This window comes from Carya illinoinensis, chromosome 14 (assembly GCF_018687715.1).
Source record: "Carya illinoinensis cultivar Pawnee chromosome 14, C.illinoinensisPawnee_v1, whole genome shotgun sequence".
Lineage (NCBI taxonomy): Eukaryota > Viridiplantae > Streptophyta > Magnoliopsida > Fagales > Juglandaceae > Carya > Carya illinoinensis.
In genome coordinates, this window is record NC_056765.1 from 8652004 (window position 1) to 8666032 (window position 14029).

The following is a 14029-nucleotide window of genomic DNA, read 5'->3' on the forward strand; positions in this document are numbered from 1 at the left end:
TTCTGAAACGGTACACAAAACGGTATCGGTATCGAAATATTTCGTTTCAGTATCTTGACCGATACGCCATCCAGTACAGTATTCAAAACATTGCTAGTTTCTCTCCCCTGGACCTCGTGGGAATTGCCGAAATTCCCATTCTGTTTGGAAGCACAAATTGTAAAAATTAGTTTTACAAATTGATTTCGTTTTTATACTGCATCCACATGCCCTCAATTGACAAGGAGTTCATTCTGTGTCAGATTGTTATAAGCTGATGAAAAAACGAAGGTAAGATGCCATCGTTTTGATAGAAAGATTTTTGCTGGAAGAGTGTTATTTGACAGTAGGCAGCGCGGTGGATCCTTTAATGTCAGTAGAATGACGTCAACAATAAAGATAAGAAAAGACATTGGAAATTTGATTCAGGCCAACAACAGGTGGATACAAAAAACAAAATTGCTACATAACCGACACATGGTACCGATTGGGACCGGTTATTTTTATTTTTTATTTTTTACTTAATAATTAAGTAAATATTTTTTTAGTGTCGTTATAATTTTTTTTTTAAATTTAAGAATATAAGAGAAAAAATGATTTTTTTTTTTTATTCTTTCTCAAGACCGAGCTCATGCTACGTCCTCTAAAAAAATATTAAAAACAAAAGAATTGCAAGCTACAATGGTAATAAAAGTAAGAAAAATTTTATTTATCATTATTTTTATCATTATCTTCTTCTCATTTTATGATGTGACATTACTCTAAAAATAAAGAGTCGAGTTTACTTCCTAGCTGCACGAACTCTCTTTTATATAAAAGAGAAATTATGTGTATAATTTTAAATAAATAAATCTCACTTAAATTTTTGTAAAAAAGTGTAAACAAAATTATTTTTTTAGTTAAATCTTTTTTTATTTTTTATTTTTTATAAATGATCGATGCGAGACTAACCTATTTAAAATTTATAACTAACGTTACTTTATATAAAAAAGGAGAAGCCATTGAAACAAAAGGGAAGCAATCATAAAACATATTTCCTCATCTCGTGTAAATCACTCATCAAGAGTGCAGTGGTTATTATCAAGAGCACACATATATTACTTATTCAAGTCGTCTCTTCTTTTAGCTTAAACTAGAAAAGCATGCATGGGTCTCTTAGGAAGAGAAAGATCTACTGAACTTTTAGATCCCACAAGAATTTGGCACCTGAAACTAATGAATTCAATACAGAGAATTTTAAGTTATTTGGAAGATAAACTACTATTCTTTTAGATGGATGCATGCCACATTTTTTTTTCCCTGAATGTGAAAGATTAGGTTTAGTGGAAAAGAAAGTAAATTTTGTGAGTTGTAACCAACTGGAAAGTCACAATTTGCAACTCCATATATGATTATTTATAAAAAACTTAAACCGATAAGAATAGATAGGTTTTATTATTTATTTTATATCTTAACACTCCCCTTTACGTGTGGACTTAACTCTCTTTTAATAGACGGCTCAACATGTAAAATATTTAATGAAACGGAATATAGAGTCAGGGTTCAAACTTAAGACCTTTATTTTGATATCATGTATAATTATCACTTATTTTAAAATTTTAAATTAATAAAAATATATAAATTTTATTAAATATTTTATATCTTAATGTCGTTTGAGGAATGCCTAGTTGGGTAGTAGCCATACATAGATTGGGTTACATCAATGATTTATGGAGGGAGGCGAAGATAGAATCTTCGCAGGGCTTGGAATTATAAACATTAATGTTACTCTAATAAATTAGATTAATTGTACAATTAGAGACTTATAATGGTAGCCTGCCTCCTAATGTACAATATTGTACTCTTGGTAGTACTAGGGAGATTCTTCATAGGATGAGCAAGAAACGACCTCTTTTATATATGATTGATTTGAGTATTGTAGCTGTTATTCTTGCATTAGTTTTAAACACTTTTTTTCCTTATTTGAATACGGAAACATTTTCAATTTGTCTCGTATCATTATAATTTTTTTAAATTTTTATACAAAATATAATAAATAATTTAATTTTTTTAAATCTCAATTTAACTTTTTCAAATTCTAAAATAATAATAACAATATTTCATTCAACTCATCTAAAACCAACTCATTTCATCTCATCTTTAAATTCAAATTACACCTTAATCTGGTTCAAGAATGCATTCCAAATAATTGGACTTAAAAATACTTATTTGTGAGTTCTTTTATTAACACACTTAATATACCACTTATGTAAAAGGTGCTAACTTTGATATAGCCAAAGAGCTCGTTTGGATATTGAAATGAGATGATTTTAGATAAAAATTAAAAGTTAAATAAAATATTGTTAGAATAATATTTTTAATATTATTATTATTTTAAAATTTTAAAAAATTAATTGTTTATTGTATTTTGTGAGAGAATTTATTAAAATTGTAATGATGAGATGAGAATTGAGATAGATTATAAATATGTAAAAATCTAGTTATAAGCACAACTGCGTACTAATATGTATACTAATTAAATGTAATTGATCAAAAAATAGATTTAATTGAAAATAGTGTTAATTTAAATTTTGAATAAAAAGAAATCAGTATTGATACGTATATTAATAAGCGATTTTACTTGTACGTAATAAAATTTTAAAAATATTTCTCAATTCAAACCAGGCTAAGATTTTTAATATTATTAAAAATAAATAATATTTACAATTATAAGTTGGGTAAGTTTCATTTATTTTTTTAAAAATAAGTAAATTTGAGATTTATATAAAAAAATAATTTTTTAATAATAAATAATTTTTTTTAAAAATAAAAAAGAAAAAAAGTGCACTGAATTACGCATAGAATCTAAGATTACCCTGTGCAAAAAACAACAAAAATAATATTGCAGCTCCAGCCAGATGTCATGTGCAGGTCAACTAGCATCCTGATCCAATCTGTAATCCATATGTAAGTTAGACTTTGCGAGTTTTGAGAAACACAGATTTTGACAGCTCTCAACTACTCACAGGTGGACAGAGAAATATAACAATTCTGGTTCACACAATAATAAGATTATTGACGGCAGGCCTCTTCCATGTTCAATCAATTAGCCGAGCATGTGTATTTTATCACCATTTTACCGCCTTTTTTTAACTCTTCAGTGCCTCCCTGTTAAACTTTTCAGAATCCACCCACTTCAACTTTAACCTTTGAACTTTCGGAAATAGACAACTTATTCAGAACTACCACACGCCTTGTCTCATCCTCCTACAGTAATTATACATTAACATGGTCTAAGAATACACATTTTGCAGCTCTTTCTCTCTGTTTCTCTCTTACTTTTTCTTCTCCTTTATTCTTTAATCTTCTTGGCATGGAGCTTTGGATGCCTAATTTGTTTTCCTTCTGGTAGTGACAGCAGGTGAAAAGGGTTGAATACATAAGTCAATGAGCCACTGATGGGAAGAGTTAGAAACCATCACATCCTCCATCCAATTTATGACCTGCGTGAATATAATAATAATCTGTCACATACAGGAGGAGCCTAAGCCCGAGCCCGCGCAGAATCGCAACTGAAGTTATGAAGAATTGTGATTCAAGTTTGCCAAAAACAGAGAGATACTCACGAGTCACTACCTGTTTCTTCATTTCACCATGAAAATGCACTTTTCTTGGGTTTGTTTGCTTTAAATTCATTAGTCTGTCACCAGGGAGACCATTTTAATTTGGGTTGTTTTAAGGCATTTAAACATATAAAATAGTTCTGCCAATGCAGTAACAGCAGCATTGCACTTTCCTGCCAGCAGCAGCAAGCATTGCAGATATATTATGTCGTCATTGAATACCAACGCAAATATATATATATATATATATATAAATATATCATGAGCCCCTCTCATACGTAACATACAAAACTCTGCATTGACCTGTTCCAAATCCAACCTAAAAAAGAAACCCAACAAAAAAGAAATGAAAAAAGAAAGAAGAAAAGAAGAATCCATGGTAATTTTAGGGTAATCATTCCATCCATACACTTAACAGGACATGTCATCTATAATTAGGCTCAAATCATCCTATCTGTGTAATCACAGCCTCTCTCAAGTCTCACGCTTCTTCTCTCGTAAAATCCATTAAGGCGAAAACAAAAAGACAACCCCAACTAACTTAACCAACCGACTTAGCCCCCAAACCTCATCCCTAACCCTTTCTTTTTCCCCCACAATCTCAATTCTCAAAGCTCAAAGGAAAATATATAAATGGATAAATAAATAAGGGAGAAAAGATTGAGCTTCCATTTCCAAACTCTGCAAGCCCAACCTTGCTTTCCTCCTCCTATCATCAAATCCTTCGCTTTTAATCAGCAATCAAAACAGAAACGCAAACCCATTTTGTGTCTTGTCTATTTTGTTTTGTTTACTTTCCCGGTTCGTTTCTCTTTGTTTCGAGGGCTTCGAATCCGAATTCCGATCCCTACCCTCGATGTGGCGGCAGTTGGGTAAATCAACCGTTCGTATTCACAACACGTCATCTCCGCCCACCCTCCTCTCTTTCAAGGACGTCCAAGAGCTCTGCGCCGAGGAGCCCCCTCAACCCACCGCCAAGAAGCCGTCGATATTCCACAGGGTCCGACTCGCCAACTCGATCATCCGTGCCTGGTCAACTCGCCCACCGACTCATCCACCCGCAGAATCACCCGAGTCCAGTCCAAATGTCGCCGCCGTCTCGGACCAATCGGGCAGCGACCCACTTGCGAAAACGCAATCCAAACCGTCGATTCGAATCCCCGGCACTGAGAAGCGCATTGTGGTGTACTTCACAAGCCTCCGGGTGGTGAGGTCTACATTCGAGGACTGCAGTACCGTACGATCCATTCTACGTGGGTTTCGGGTCTCGCTCGACGAAAGAGATCTCTCCATGGACTCGGCGTTCCTAACCGAGCTGCAGGAGATCCTGGGCGGCCAAAACCAAAGCAAGTTAAGCTTGCCAATGGTTTTCATCGGCGGGAGGTATGTGGGCGGGGCGGAAGAGATTCGGCAGCTGCACGAGGCGGGAGAGCTCAAGAAGCTTGTGGAAGGCTTGGCCGCAGCGGAACCGGGCGTGTGCGACGCGTGCGGCGGCTACAGATTCGTTCTTTGCGGCGAGTGTTGCGGTAGCCATAAACTGTTCACGGAAAAAACCGGGTTCAAGAGCTGTACGGCGTGCAACGAGAACGGTCTCATCAGGTGCCCTTCTTGTCACTCCGCACCTCTCTGAGCCGTCCGATTAGACTAAAAGTAGTCTTATTTTTTTTATTTTTCACTTTTTTGACAAAAAAAAGGGTTTTGGATAAGTTAATGTTGTAGGTTTATTACGTTAAAAAGTTTTTATTTGGGTTGCGGGAGGCTCGTGAAAATATGATGTGCCACTTTTCTGAAAAAATTAAAAAAAAAAAAATATTTAGAGTATAGCTAATGATATCTTTACATTTTTTTTAATTATTATTATTATTATCTGTTTTTGTTTTTATTTTTCTCTTTAAATTTAAATTAAAAATTTGGATAATCTAAAAAGTCATAATTTTCAGCATCTACTATCATGTTTGTGAATGTCCAAAGAATTAGTCGGAATAAATATGAACAGAGAAAAAAAATGTTTAAAGACATTGTTGTGAGATCTGTACAGTTAATGTTGCTGTCTTTTTATTTATTTATTTATTTATTGTGAGTATTTTTAAGAAAATAAGGAAAACTCTGGCGATTTGATTGCCTTCAAGACCATTTTGTATTTAGTCATTTAGACAATATCACATGTGAATAAATAATACAAATTCCTGAAAGCTTCTACGCCTTACGCAATCTTGGGTTAGGCTTTGAATTTTGACTTATTGACTATGGGAATTAATAACACATGCTATTGATCAGATATCCTCGATTCTGACTTGACCTTTAGGTTTCCAAGATTTTATGTATAGTTATTCTTGTATATTTTCTATGCATTCTAATTGATTATCTCAATTTTTGAATATAAAATAACTGTTTTCATTAATCATATCAGTAGAATACATAATAAATACGCAAGAGTGACTGTATATAGCAAAAGTCGAAATGTATGTAAATATATATTGTTTTCATTAATAAAAATAATAGATATTTTTTAAAATTGAATAATGCTAAATATAAATTCAGAATGTGCAAGTTTTTATTTTTATTATTTTTCTATTTTTTTTAATAAGTAAAACTTATTCCAAAAGCTATACAAGTTTTCAACTTATTCAAAGAAGAAAATTTTGATCAATATCACTCTTATTACTAAAAACTAAAAAAACTAGAAAAGTAACTAAAACTGTAATATCAATTAATTGCGATCCACTTATTAAGCTAGATACAATAAAATCAGAAAATAGTAAAGTTCTAGAAGAATTGTAAGAATTTTAGACAGGTTCCTCTACTGTTATGTAACGATTTTGATACCCTCTATACATGTATAAATACCACACACTGTGGCAATGAAATGCAAGGAAAAATATTCCTCAAATACTCTCTTTCTATTATGGTATCAGAGCAACACGACTAGCTGTCTCTTTCTGATCCATGGCCAAATCTCCCTCTTCCCCTCCTCCCTCATCTTCTTCCCAACAATCACCGCCAATTACATCCATAATCTCTTCCTTCTCACATATCGTAACAACAAAGCTTACGAATGACAATTATCCTCTTTGGAAGGTGCAAATCAGCACCTATCTCAGAGGACAAGATCTTTTTTATCTTCTAGATGGCTCACGCCAGTCTCCACCTGAATTTCTTTCAGATAAAGCGACCACTGTAAATCCAGAATACACGATGTGGAAACGTATCGATCAGTTGGTCCTCAGTATTCTTTTCTCCTCTATTTCGGATTCTATTGTTACTCATGTCCTTTCCTCAAGCGCTTCTCGAGCCCTCTGGAACTCTCTTGCTGCAATGTTCTCCTCCAGATCTCAAGCACAAGAGTTTCACATCAAGTTTCAACTTACTCATCTATCACAAGGCAATCAAAATATCACAGAATATTTTGGGAAGGTTCGTTCATTGGCTGATACACTCGCAGCAACAGGGAATCCTCTTCCTGATAAAGAGTTTGTTTCATACCTACTTACTGGTTTCAATGCCTCTTATGATACTCTCGTGACCTCCATCACAACTCAAATTGATCCTTTGTCTTCACATGAGTTATATCAAATGTTGTTAATACATGAAAGCAAGGTACACCACAAGTTAAATCGGACCAACACTGAACCTTCTGCAAGTTTTTTCACTACAAATGGTAGTGATAGAGGCAGAGCCCCACATCGTGGTGGTAGACAAGGAAGAAACGGTCGTACTGGCATATATGGCAACACTCATGGTGGTGGTGGTCGTTCCTACACTCCTTTCCCAAATCGACCCACCTGTCAAGTCTGCAACAAGCAAGACCATGTTGCTCTTCAATGCAGGTTTCGGTTTGACCACTCTTACCAACTTGATGCCCCACCATCATTCTCAACAAACTTCACAACCGCTCCAAGTTCCAAAAGCATGGTACCCCGACTCGGCTGCAACTCATCATATCACAAACGACCTGAAAAATCTCAACATATCTTCGGATTAGTATACTGGCAGTGATCAAATTCGCGTCGGTGATGGTATCATGTTGCCCATTCAACACTTCGGTGACTCTTCCTTCTCCACTCACTCTTCAACTTTTCGTTTGCAAAACTTACTTCATGTTTCCTCCATAACTAAGAATCTTATCTCTGTGTGTAAATTTTGTTCGGATAATCAGTGCTTTTTCGAATTTAATGACACATTCTTTTTTGTGAAGGACAAGACCACGCAGAAGACCCTTCTCACTGGTCCCAACCATAACGGGCTTTATGTTTTCCCTCCAGCACTTTCTTCACTCTCTTCGGCTCACCATCCCTTTGCTCAAATTGGAGAACGAACCTCTTTCGCTAACTGGCATAATCAGCTCGATCATCCATCACTCAAAATCGTGTCTCAAGTCTTGCACTCCAACCATTTGAAGTTTCTTCTCAGAGAGCATTCTTTCACATGCCCCACCTGCCCACTTGCTAAGCTTCATCAACTTCCTTTTCGGCCCAGTCAGGCCCAATCCACAAAACCCTTTCAATTACTTGTAGTAGACTTGTGGGGTCCATCTCCTCACATTTCTTGTAATGGCTTTAAGTATTATTTGTCTCTTGTTGATGCTTATACACGATTTACATGGATGTTTCCTATTAAGCTTAAATCGGATGTTCTCAATATTTTCACCAATTTCTTGCCATATATTGAACGTTTATTCAACTCTAAACTCATTACACTACAAATCGATGGTGGAGGGGAGTTCAAGGCTCTCACTCATTTTTGTCAAAAATTTGGAATCACTCATCGTTTTTTGTGTCCTCACACGCATTAACAAAATGGACTCATTGAACGTAAACACCGTCATATCGTTGAGACTGGGCTAGCCCTCTTAGCCCATGCTTCCCTTCCTTTTTCCTTTTGGGCCGAAGCCTTTGAAACTGTTGTTTTCTTAATTAATCTCATGCCCAGCCCAATTCTTCTACGTAAATCCCCTTATTTTTTAGTCCATAACAGAAGCCCAGACTACTCCTCCTTAAAAGTCTTTGGTTGTGAGTGCTGGCCCAACTTAAGACCACACAACACTCACAAAATGGCCTACCGATATGTCTCATGTCTGTTCTTGGGCTATAGCCCAACCCACAAAGGGTATATATGCTTGGATCTTAAAACCCAACGTCTTTATATCTCATAGGACGTTATCTTTGATAAAAAATCTTTTCCATTCCGTAATCACCTACCCACATTCATTTCTCCTGTCAACCCATCTTTAGCTCCCACTACTACGGCCCATCTTCCTCTTCTTACTCCTTCTATACTCGGAACAGGCCCATCTTCTCCTCCAATTTCCTCATTCACTTCTACTCCTTCTTCCTCGCCTATCACGTCTTCCAACCCTTCCAGCACCTCTGTTTCCGTTCCCTCTCCTCCAATACATCCTCGCCCTCCATTAATCCCTCCTAGGTCTCCTATCATAACCAGATCCCATACAAACTCATCCCGTCCCTGTATTCCCACCGATGGCATTGTGACCTATCCTTCGCGAGGTTGCTTCATTGCCACTATTACTGTTCTTGACTCTCCTTCTAGTTTTGCAGTTGCCTCTAAATGGCCCGATTGGAAGCTGGCCATGACTCAAGAATTTGATGCTTACAAAACAACTCTAGTGGAGCCTTGTTCCCCTTGTTCCCTCAGCAAATCTCCTTGGCTGCCGTTGGGTCTACAAGACAAAGCTAAGGGCGGACGAGTCTCTTGAAAGAAGGAAGGCCCGCTTGGTAGCAAAGGGCTACCATCAACAATCAGGAGTTGATTATGAAGATACCTTCAGCCCGGTAGTCAAAATGCCCACTATCCGTTTGATTCTTTCTCTTGCCATTTCACATCATTGAAGTCTAAGACAGTTAGACATCCAGAATGCCTTTTTACATGGCTCCCTCATTGATACTGTCTACATGTAGCAGCCCCAGGGCTTTGTTGATCCGGTTCATCCCTCCTATGTCTGTAAATTGCACAAAGCAATATACGGACTGAAGCAGGCACCAAGGACATGGTTTGCCCAGCTCAGTTTATGGCTTATTGCCTATGGGTTCACGGCTTCCAGAGCTGATCCGTCCCTCTTTATTCTTCACCAAGGTGATGTTCACGTCTATCTACTTGTGTATATAGATGATTTTGTGATTACATCGTCTATCCCCTCTCTTATTGATAAAATTGTTGATGATATGGAATGTGCTTTCCCAGTTGAGGATCTTGGAAAATTATCTTATTTTTTGGGCCTTGAAGTTGACTACTTGCCATCTGGTTTACTCATTTCTCAACGAAAGTATATTAAGGATCTCTTGCTTAGGAGTAACATGCTTAATTCTAAGCCCGTATCCTCACCTATGGCAGCCTCTGTGAAATTATCCTTGATTGACTCCCTTGATTTTGATGTTATTCATCACTACCGTAGCATTGTGGGCGGGTTACAATACCTGTCTTTTACACGACTCGATATTTCCTTTGTCGTGAACAAAGTGTGCCAGTTTATGCACAAACCGAAACAGCCACACTGGACAGCTGTTAAGAGAATTCTTCGATACCTCAAAAATACCATCAATTTTGGTTTGTTTTTCTCATCCAAGTCTTCTCTTCAATTGCAAGCTTACTCAGATGCCAATTGGGCGTGTTGTCTAGATGATAGGCGTTCCACAGGAGGATATAGTATCTTCCTTGGTAAAAATCTTGTTTCCTGGAGTTCAAAAAAATAGAAAACCGTGGCTCGTTCCAGCACAGAGGCTGAATACAAAGCCCTTGCTGCTTCTGCTGCAGAAGTTATTTGGCTTCAAACACTACTTTCAGAACTTGGTATTCACCTATCAACAGCTCCAATATTATGGTGTGATAATATTGGAGCCACTTTTTTGGCTGCCAACCCTGTGTACTATTTAAGGACAAAACATATGGAGGTTGATTTCCACTTCATTAGAGATCGAGTTGCTGCCAAGAGCCTTAATGTCAACTACATCAGCTCTAAAGATCAAATTGCGGATGTCTTCACTAAACCCTTAGTGTCGGAAAAATTCTTTCATTTTAGATTGAGTCTCAATGTGTTAGATACCCCATTAGACTCAAGGGGGCGTATTAAGCTAGATACAATAAAATCAGAAAATAGTAAAGTTCTTGAAGAATTGTAAGAATTATAGACAAGTTCCTCTACTGTTATGTAACGGTTTTGATACCCTCTATACATGTATAAATACCACACACTGTGGCAATGAAATGCAAGGAAAAATATTCCTCAAATACTCTCTTTCTATTACCACTATCTTGCCATACATTATACAAAAAGAATTGGGAAATTAAAGACTCTCTTCCAACTATGTTGCAATTTACAATGCTTATGAACTTTTCATTGTGACAATGTAAATCCCAAACTATAAAGCAATGCCAACACACCATGCATCTCTTTTCTTTCAAAAAAAAAAAATCATCACTATACATTTTCAGAAATATTAAAATCTTCTGTAGTTTTAATGTTTCTGGATTTTTGGTTTTTATTTTTTTATATTCTTTATGTTTTTTTCTCATATATATTTTTAATTAAATTAATTTTTTATCAAGGACATTTTCGGAATTAAAAAGTTAGGAAGGATAATACAACTTGTTTGGTAATTTGAGCTTTCTATGTATTAATTTTCCTTTTAAAAAGGCAATAAATATACAACAATTACATGGCATATCGATCGATCGTAGCATAAGTGGCCGAGGCCAGAGTTTTGATTAATTTTGGTGGTTGCCAAGTCTATTTTTCAACTACTACCCTTAGGGCCTTAACGTATTGAAGTTTCAAATCCGATGGCATTCCACATGGAGAAGAAGCAACGATCTGATACATTGATACGCACATCATAAACAGACTCAAACTCTATGGACTCAAGTTTTAAACAGTCAATTATATATAAAATGATTTCTCTGCATTCTGTAGTTTTGATGATCTCCTCGACATCTGCAGCAATAAAGCAGACATGAGATGGGCGAGAAAGCTGGCAAACACTTGTTTTCTGCCACAGTGAAAGAGATGTCCATTTATATAATAGCAACACCAAAAATTTCAGGCATGCTTGTGCTCTTCATGAACAAGAAAAGCTTTTCCTTCTGGATAAACGTACAAATCTCCATGCATGTACCCGAGAACATATTAGTCATTGCAGCCTCACTAGAGTGGTGGGTAATTATTAAATACTTCCAGAATGAGAACATATGGCGCTTTCGTTTTCTCATATGATATCATTCTAATTCAAACCTGTTGTAAAAGACTTCCAGAATAGGAACCAATCCAGGGTCTTCCCCTTTTAATTAAAACCTGGTGCTTGAAACATATGATATCATTATTAAATACTTCCACAATAGGAACATATGCCCGATCTATCTGCACGTAAAAGACCCCTAAGTCTTCTCGGACCAACATCCTCCTCAGTAAAATCCAAAGTCCTACGATTAGTACCAGCCACCATGTTTAGCCAAAAAATCAGCTACCATGCATATTAGCCTCCCTGTATACATGCATGCTTAAAATGAACATTTAGAGATCTAACAAGACTTTGAGCTTCCTCCCAAAAATTATAAAGATACCAATAATTACAAACACCTGAAACAAAATACACTTTAGGATGAAATATACTATTCCATATGACCAAGTATTTATAATAAACATATATAAGAGGTTATATAGCGGAAATCCTAACTTTTCAATTATCATATTATTTACTTGAGCGAGGTGTTGTGAGTCGGAAGCAAACTCTCTGTCAGATGTATGCTTGAGTGACATGTTGAGTGAGTGTTGAGTAAACTGTCACGTAAGCTTTTTGTCTGGCGTTTGTATAGTCACGAACTAGGTAAAAAAATAAAAAAAATTTGCCCCTGGACCCCCACAAAGCTTATCCATATTCGCTTTGACATGGGCCTATCAATTCAAGTTTACACTCCATGGTTCAAGCCTCATTAAAACTCTACCAAAAAATCCATAAATAAATTCTTGTCAGATTAGGTCATCAAATTGGACAGCCATAAAAATATACCAAGTTCCACAAATCCAACAAAACCCATTGTTATATCAGCAAGTTTAATTACATTGCATGTTGTGAGTTTAGATTCAAGAATAACATCACCCCTACTGAAAATATGTAACAATTTTCTTTCTAGGACAGCACTCGACAAAATATAAAGTAGGAGCAGTATGGATTTCAAACCTATATAGGTTGAGCCCTTATGGTAGGCTTGATTAGTAGTCTCTTAATTACATGCAGAAATGGCATTTGTTGGGCCGGCACTCGCACAGGTGAACTATAATTTAGATGAGTATATAGGATGGATTTTCCGACAGGAACTGTCATATCTACATGGTGTAGGCCCAAATATGTTATAAATGCTGTGACTTTTACCAGAACGATCGATTTAAGTGTGCTCCTTCTCATTCACGTGGCATCCATAAGTAGCTGTTGCAATTTATCAATGCCCATGACAGATAGAATTATGCGCTTTGAGTAAAAAATAGATAAATATATTCTTATTACTCTCTAATTCTTAATATTTTATGCATTAGAATTTTGAGTAATTTGACTTGGCATAAATATTTAATATTATATCTATCTTTTGTTTTTTTTTAATTGGGTTGTTAATTTTGGTAAAAAATTTGAGTAATTTTGGTTTTGCTATTTAGAGTAATGCTATTTACGTCCATTTTTTCATCATTTCATGATATAGTATTAGATTATAAATTCACAAGTGAAATATAATAAATAATTTTCAATCATCTAATATCATATCATGAGATAATAAAAAATAATAAAAATTAAAATGATAAATAGCATTATTATTTAAATCTAATTCCTCTCTGCATTATAGTTCTTATCAAGGGTATGGTCTTGTAAAATTGTCCAACAAGAATTCATGTTAAGTAGAAAATTTAAAGTCAATGATATTTGCATTTACAATATTCATGTTAAACCCAGCTAAAAGTTTTGATGAGATCAGACAAATCTCATGGATGGCAATAAAAAAAAGAAAACTGAAACGAGCTAGAAAAGAGTTAAAAGAACAATGCATTAGAGGATTTGGCTTCTCCATCTCAATTTTTATCTTCTTCTTGCTCCCCTCCTTAAAATAGAATATAAGAGTGACCTAAGAATTTGTATTCAAAATACAGTCACTATAAATGTAGACTATTGTACCAAATCATGTTAATTTTTTGTGTTTCCATCATTATTATACACGAGTCATTACGATGCAAAACAAGTATTCGAGTTGTTAGGTATAAATATGTCTGGTAGGCGAGAAAAGAGCCGTTAGGCGATTATAGGTATGGTCAAGTGAGATTTGAGTGACAAAGGGTGGTTGAAAGTTCTTACATGTCAAATGTATCGTATGATTTCAATGACAAAGTCAACCACCTTTATCTCTCTACTTCAAGATCAGTTTATAAAAATAAACCTTAAAAGAGTGAAACATAT

The 14029-nt window shown here is 35.6% G+C and overlaps 1 protein-coding gene across 1 annotated transcript; it reads left to right on the top strand.

Annotated features, from left to right (window-relative positions):
• Nucleotides 1-3934: 3934 nt before the first annotated feature.
• LOC122293195 (uncharacterized protein At5g39865-like) lies at nt 3935-11796 on the top strand. Its single transcript, XM_043101694.1, has 2 exons — nt 3935-5180; nt 11533-11796. Exons 1-2 carry the CDS (start codon nt 4438-4440, stop codon nt 11591-11593), a joined length of 804 nt encoding a protein of 267 aa, XP_042957628.1. The 5' UTR covers nt 3935-4437; the 3' UTR covers nt 11594-11796.
• The last annotated feature ends 2233 nt before the right edge of the window (nt 11797-14029 follow it).